The sequence below is a fragment of the Ictidomys tridecemlineatus genome, chromosome 4 (assembly GCF_052094955.1).
Source record: "Ictidomys tridecemlineatus isolate mIctTri1 chromosome 4, mIctTri1.hap1, whole genome shotgun sequence".
In the NCBI taxonomy this organism is placed as follows: Eukaryota; Metazoa; Chordata; class Mammalia; order Rodentia; family Sciuridae; genus Ictidomys; species Ictidomys tridecemlineatus.
In genome coordinates, this window is record NC_135480.1 from 205,480,210 (window position 1) to 205,487,008 (window position 6,799).

At 52.8% G+C, this 6,799-nt stretch overlaps 1 protein-coding gene across 3 annotated transcripts in view; it reads left to right on the plus strand.

Moving 5' to 3' along the window:
* Nup214 (nucleoporin 214) overlaps positions 1-6,204 on the plus strand; it is a 98,033-nt gene extending 91,829 nt beyond the window's left edge. For all 3 annotated transcript variants that reach the window (XM_078048422.1, XM_078048421.1, XM_078048420.1), the window contains 4 exons: positions 2,143-2,314; positions 4,599-4,738; positions 5,577-5,601; positions 5,950-6,204. In XM_078048422.1, the coding sequence (XP_077904548.1) occupies positions 2,143-2,314; positions 4,599-4,738; positions 5,577-5,601; positions 5,950-5,983 (371 nt within the window). In that variant the 3' untranslated portion in view covers positions 5,984-6,204. The remainder of the gene's footprint in view (positions 1-2,142; positions 2,315-4,598; positions 4,739-5,576; positions 5,602-5,949) is intronic.
* The last annotated feature ends 595 nt before the right edge of the window (positions 6,205-6,799 follow it).

Below are 6,799 nucleotides of genomic sequence, written 5' to 3' on the forward strand. Positions count from 1 at the left end.
TTAGAGAGGTCTTTGAAAAAATTCCAAGAGTGCCTATTGTCCCTTTGGCAAAATTCTTTTGGAAAATACCACTGCTGGAGATGACCAAGGAGAAGACAGGGGTGAGACCAGGGAAGGTGGCCTTGCTGCCAGCTCCAGCCCGCGGTCTGCACCCCGCTCCATCGCCAGACTTGTTAGACCATTGACATGGCGGGAGGTGGGGGACTCATGATAGACAGAAGCAAGGTGGCTTTTGAGTCACAGGAGCCTTATTCCAGTCGCAGCCAGCTGCAGTAGACCAGAGGCTTTTCTCTGATCCTCCATCTGCCTATCCACCCACAGGGTGGTGGGGAGGTGGGCGCTGCACCACACCTAGTGTAGGCCTCAAAGTCCAGACACGTCATCACCATTGGTTATTAGTGAGCATCTGTTTTTCCTGGAGAAGAAAAACACATTAAAATATTCCGTTTAGTATAATCAAACTCCTCCAGCATTAGTAGTGAGCTGCCCATCTCCACCAAGAAGACCAGACTGTTTTCTGGCTGTGGATTTGGCTGTGACCCAGGTTTATTGTTGGGGGGGGGCCCTCCTCCCTCTCCTCCAGCTTACTTTCTGTATCATTGTGACTTCTAATTTTTCACTTAGCTTCACCAAGAAGTCTAAACAATATTGAAGTAGGAGGCACTAGATAAAGCCCTCGTGTGTCTAGGAAGCAAGTGTAACTAGATCCCAGATCGCTCTTAAATAATTCAGCCGCAAGGGGTTTTAGCACTTTTTTTTCCAGCCTGTTATATTTGTGATCCGCCAGTCTCCATTATCATGGCTTGGAATTTCACTCGAGGTTTTAGAAGACAGAGTGTCACCCAGACTTGAGCCTTAGCAAAGGTATCTTCTCGGTGTGCAGCCACTATTGGTGATGAACAGTCCACAGTCGCATCGCGCAGGAACAGTCACCTATCCACCTGACAGCTTTCCACAACCCAGATTTGATTCAGAGAGTAAAAGTGTGTAGTGTGATTATAATAAGGCCAGACACATCCCTGTCACAACAGGGTGGTCCTGGGCTACCATGACTCCCTCAAGTGTGTGTGGCTCACAGGACAATATGAGCACAAGTGCTGCGTGCACTATGGAGGGAGTCCCCTGAGAGCACAGTGCTGATGCCACCGCCTCCCTTCAGCTCAGCACCCCTTCCTGAGTAGCTCCTGTACACCTGAGAAGGACCCAAGTTTGGGGCCCCCTCAGGAGCAGAAGGAGTAGCTTTGGGAAGGACATCCCCTCTTACCTGATGGCCCTCACCACCAGTCAGAGGCCACCTCATGCCTGGCCCGATTCTCTGCTCACCAGTGTGCACAGGGCTCGGCCACCCAGGCCGTGGGGAATAGTGGCACCTGTTGAAGGGGCTATAGCCACCCCACAGCCTCCTCCAAGGCAGGAGGTCAGCATGTGTTTTATTCAGGAGGAGTTCCAGGCTGCGGAAAGAGATCATTTTTTAAAAAAAATTCTTGTGTACCAAGATGGAGGTGGGTTGCTGATAAGAGATGTGTGGCCATCAAGCTGTAAATAAATAAAAAGCACCTGGCCAGGTGCCAACATGCACATTGCTGTCACTGCTGTGACCCAGTTCACAGGTTCTCCCAGAGAGGGGCTTTGAGTGTCTGCGTTTGTAATTTGGGTTTCTATGAAGCTGGAAGCCAGGCCTGTGAGGTGACACGTAATAGAACTCTTCATCTTCTCACAGCTGGGAGGGCCGGAGCTTTTGGGGACAGCATTTCATTGAGAAGAGTCCCTAACAGCACAGGGACTGGGAGGGGCCTGAGCTGCTTTGGGTGGGCCCTTGGAACAGTCTGCTCTCGTGAGACTTAATGTGACGAGCCAGCCTGCCTTTGGAAGGGACGTGGGAATCTCAAACTCAGACTCTGTGGGACATCCCCACGTAGGTCCCAGGCCTCCACTACCAATGGAGGGAGGCAGTTTGATGGGGTGGGTTCTTTCTGTTTTAACTGCTGTTAGGGATGTCACCCACTGGAATGGTCTTTGCATTGGAGTACCTAACATTCTGTTTTCCCTTTTTTCTTCCTCTTTTGATTTGGTTTCTCACTGCTCACTTCCTTTCTCCTCCTTTCTTTCCCCCGTTTGTTTGTTTGCCTCTGTTTTGCTCAGGTGGCTTCGGTGCTGCTCCAGTGTTTGGCAGCCCTCCTACTTTTGGGGGATCCCCTGGGTTTGGAGGGGTGCCAGCATTCGGTTCAGCCCCAGCCTTTACAAGCCCTCTGGGCTCGACGGGAGGCAAAGTGTTCGGAGAGGGTACTGCGGCTGCCAGCGCAGGAGGATTCGGGTAAGCGCCCTGGGGCGGGACCTAGGGAAACCCCGAGCTGGTGCCAGGTCAGAGCACCAGGCCTGGGCCTCCTGCTCCGAAAAGAATATTCTTGTGTTTTCCAAACTTTTGGACGGTGAGCAAAGGCCTCTTCACGGTGGACAGGGCTTGGGCTTGCAGCAAGTGGCTGGGGGTCAGCTGCCATACAGGCCAGTGCTGTTCAGAGAACCTCTGATCCGGCAGTATTAGAGGAAGAAACACAGCCCCGCCCTGGCTGTGTCACTGCCAGGAGTGTCCCTCGGGTGCCATCTGTGTGAGGAAGTTTTGAAGGAGCAGTTTTGCCCCATCTTCCTCTTGGGGTTGTCCTAGAGGGCACACCTCCTGCTCCCCCACACCCCAGCCTGGGTTTTCAGCCCCAGGGGCCCCAGGAGCCCCAGGACCAGCTCCCACAGGGCATCAGCTGGGCTCTGTTCTTGTGGGAGAGCTGCTGGCCGCTCAGCCCATAGCTGCTCTCCCGCTCTGCACGTATCCTCACTGGAAAGTGCTATGGTTGGGATGTGCTTCTTGGGTCCCAGAATTTCAGTCTGGTTGCCAAAGCTACAAGGGAAAATTAGAACGCATGTGGGGACGGCCACGGAGCCTCTGTGAAGGAGGAAGTGTTGCCTGAAGGGGACTCTTGGCATGCTGCTCCCTAGGGACTGGGCTTGGGGTATGGCATGCTGAAGATTCGGGTGGGAGAGAACACATTGGTTGGATTAGAGAGGTCCTGGGGATGAGCCTCGGCAAGCTGATGCCATCTTTATCTTGAAAGTAAACCTAGTGTGTTCTTATTCAAATCTCCTCTCAACAAAGGTGCTGGAAGGTTCCAAGGAGAGTGAGTGAGCGGGTGGGTCCTTTCTTGGGTTTTGTGTGGAGATTAATGTTTCCCTTGAGGAAACGCCAAGAAATACAGTTGAGAAAAGCTTTGCGAGGAGTGTGAGGACCGCTTTCAACCAGCTTTGTGGGCCTCGATGGCTTCCATCTCTGCACACACCGCAGAGCTGGTGGAGGTGTGGGTGGCCAAGGGCCTGGGGTTTTATTTACGTATTTGGCAGAGCTGTCTTCTTTACTAGTTGTCAGGTGGCTGTCACACACACACAAATCCCGACTGGTGGCCACTCCCATTTTCTAGAAGGGCTCACACATCCAGCTAGGTATTGAGTCTCTGGGAGAGACCACTACCTTTCTCAGGTTCCTGGCCGCATCCGGTCTCACCCTGGGGAAGTCGGAGAAGGGCCCCTGAGGCAGGAGTGGGAGAGCAAGCCCTCTCAGGAAGTACAGAGAGCCCGCTCCTGGCCGCGTGTGTGGAGGCGGCCCTCTACCTCCTCGTCCACAGTGGCTGTGCCAGCAGGACCTGTGCCGTCTCAGGTGCCCTTCCCTTCAGGGGGGCTTAGCTGGGTCCTGTCTCTTCTCCCAGAAACACTGCTTCACCTTCCTGCCTAGTCCCCTCCAGGCACACCCAGCCAGAACTCTCTGAAATTATTCAGAATATGTTCCTCATCCTCATTGGCTGGACTAGACCTGGAGGGAGAACCTCTGAGGTTTCCTGAGGATTGTCCTCAGGTGGGGAGAGCAGCCTGGAGAAAATGGAGCTAACTTTCATACTGTTTTACTTAGTATTGATGATTTTGTAAAACAAATACAAAATTCTGAGTGAAATTACTTGGAAACTGCCCTTCTCCAAAATAAAACTACAAACTTTACTCCCACCATTATCATTAAAAGTGACACGTGCCTGTAATACCAGCTACTGGCAGGTGGGGCGGGGTAGCTGAGGCAGGATCACTTGAGCCCAGAAGTTTCAGACCAGCCTGGGCAACATAGTGAGACCCCATCTCTTAAGGAAGTGAGTAGAATTGAGATGCAGAGAAGAGCTAGAGACAGACAGGTGAGGAGGGAGGGTGGTCAGTGAGTGGGAGACGCCAAAATGAAGAGCTGCCGCTGGAGGGTCCAGGGGAGGAGCAGCGGGAGCACGCTGCTGTGGAGCAGTGTCCAGACAACCTGGAGTTTCTAGACGGACAAAGGTGCAGACGCTGGCCGGGGTGGATTTCATACTGTGTTCTTGTTGTTTTCCTTCTCAGATGTGAGATAAAGTTTGCTCTGGGCTGTAGCCCATTCTTTCTGAGAGGCCGTTGGCATAGACCAAGCCTGTCACCTCAAATCCTGTGTGTTGGGCATCTCAGGCAGTGACAGTAGCCTGAGGCTCACAGCGGGCAGTATGACTGAGAGGCCGCCTAACTCTGGTCCATTTCTCTCTGGAACCTAGGTTTGGGAGCAGCAGCAGTACCACGTCCTTCGGCACTCTGGCCAGTCAGAATGCTCCCACTTTTGGGTCACTGTCCCGACAGACTTCAGGCTTTGGGACCCAGAGCAGTGGGTTCTCTGGTTTTGGATCAGGCACAGGAGGTAGGTAGCCATGTGTTCCTCACACCCAGACGCAGTGGTCCCTCAAGTAAACTTCTCTTCCCCAAAGGAATGAGTCTTGACCAGACTAGTCAGTTTAGTGTTTTAAAAGCTAAAAGTATTGGAAAATAGTGTCCTTTTTAGATATTAGTTAGACTCACGGCATGGTGCCATCTTAACAGATAAATCACTGACTTCATATTCGGTCAGGATTTGAGAGCAGTCCTAGGCCTGGGTCGATAAAGCCAGGCCGGCAGACTCAAAACACAGGGTTTGGGTGTACGTCACTCCGTCCCACGGTGCACTGCCTCTTCAGGTGGCAGGGTGTGGACGTTTTCCTTTGTCCTGGCAACAAACTTGGGAGGCACAGAACTCAGCATTATTGTGATTTTACAAATGAAGAAACAGAGCTCCCAGGTGATGCCAGAGTCAAATGCAGCAGCAGGGCCAGCCAGAACCCATGTCTTACTTCTCTGGTTTTCAAAAAGGAGAGGAGACGGGTGCACACGAAAAACCAAGTTTTCCTAACAGAAGGGATCTGTGTGGTACACAGCAGCCTAATGAAGGGGGGATGTGCATAGACCCCCTGCCTGCAACCAGGATAGGGAGAAGGGGACCCTAAATCACCAACAAGGTAGCCCTTTAAGGTGAAGGAGTGTGCTGGTGGCTCAGGAGATGAATCAGAATAGAGGAGCTTCTGCATGTACCTTCCACCCACCCTGCAAGTGGTGGGGTCACACAGCACCCTCCGCAGGGACTCCGTGTGGGAAAGAAGCTAACTGGGAGGCCACGTTTTCAAAGTGTGTGTGCTTTAATTTTACCCTTTTCGTCTGTTTTGCAGGCTTCGCCTTTGGATCATCTAACTCGTAAGTCATTGTCTTCCTGTTTTGAGTCTGACCTTACTGAACTAAAAGCATTAAGTAGAAGTGAGGGAGGCTGGGTGTGGAACCGCAGGACCCTGATTCTGCTGAAAGTGTGCTTTGCTTCACTTTTTCCTGTTGGAAGGCTTGTCCCGGGAGCCTAAAGCTTTCTTCCACAGCCCGTCTTGGATGTGGGGACTGACTCCTCAGTGTAGGGTTGGGAGGAGAGAGAGGAATGAGCTTCCCAAGAGGCAGGACTCGGGCTTCCCTGGTTTCCCATGGGCGTCTGTGTCGTGTGCTGGTCCTCATCGCCATGGGCAGGAGCTGACCCCACTCTCCTGCGTGTCTTTGCAGGTCTGTCCAGGGCTTTGGTGGCTGGAGAAGCTGAGTGGGCGTTGTTCCTTTCACTTCCTGTGACCTGTGTGCATGGCTCTTCTCCCCCCCACCCGGGGACCCTGGAGCGGGCTGTCAAATGGACTTTGTCATTGAAACGTGCGCCCAGAAAGAAATAAGAGACCAAAACTCGAGAGATACCCAACTGCTTGTTTTGTTTTGTTTTATATTTCATGTTGGGTTTTTCCCCTGCTATTAAACCGTTTGGTCCATTTCTGTGCAGAGTGTGTGTGGGTGTGTTTGGGTCATTGCCAAGGAGAGAAGTTCCCCCATTTCTGGGGCTCTGAAAACCTCCACTGGGCCTTGAGAAGCCAAGGGCGAGGGGGCAGAGCCTGCCCTGGCCTCTGGGTCCAGAGTACTCTCCAGGGAGAGGCAGGCTGTGGCAGCAGCCTTGCAGAGGTTGTGAGGTGGTACTTCACGTGTCCTCACGTGTCATGTGTCAGGCCCCTCAAAATGACACTCAGTGGGGCTGCCACAGAGGCACACCACTGCCACAGCATCGCTTGATTTTCAGAAGCACAGTAGCACTTTTGGCCTTTGTCACAGTCAGCCATGAGGTGGGTGAGGCCAGCTCATCGCCGTGTGGCTTCTGGTTTGTGCCATAGCCTCCTGCTTCAGCGTTTGAGAAGCAATCTAGAGTGGAGGTGCCTGGCCTCCAAACCTGGCCTGCTGTCTGTTCCCACAGCAAAAGCACTCTGGGATGGGCCCAGGAATTGCAGAGACACCTCTGGTGCCCAATCCCACAGGCAGGACAATGCTGAGTGTGAGGCAGTGTGGCTGAGGGGTCGTCATTTCAGTTCCTCCGTGATGC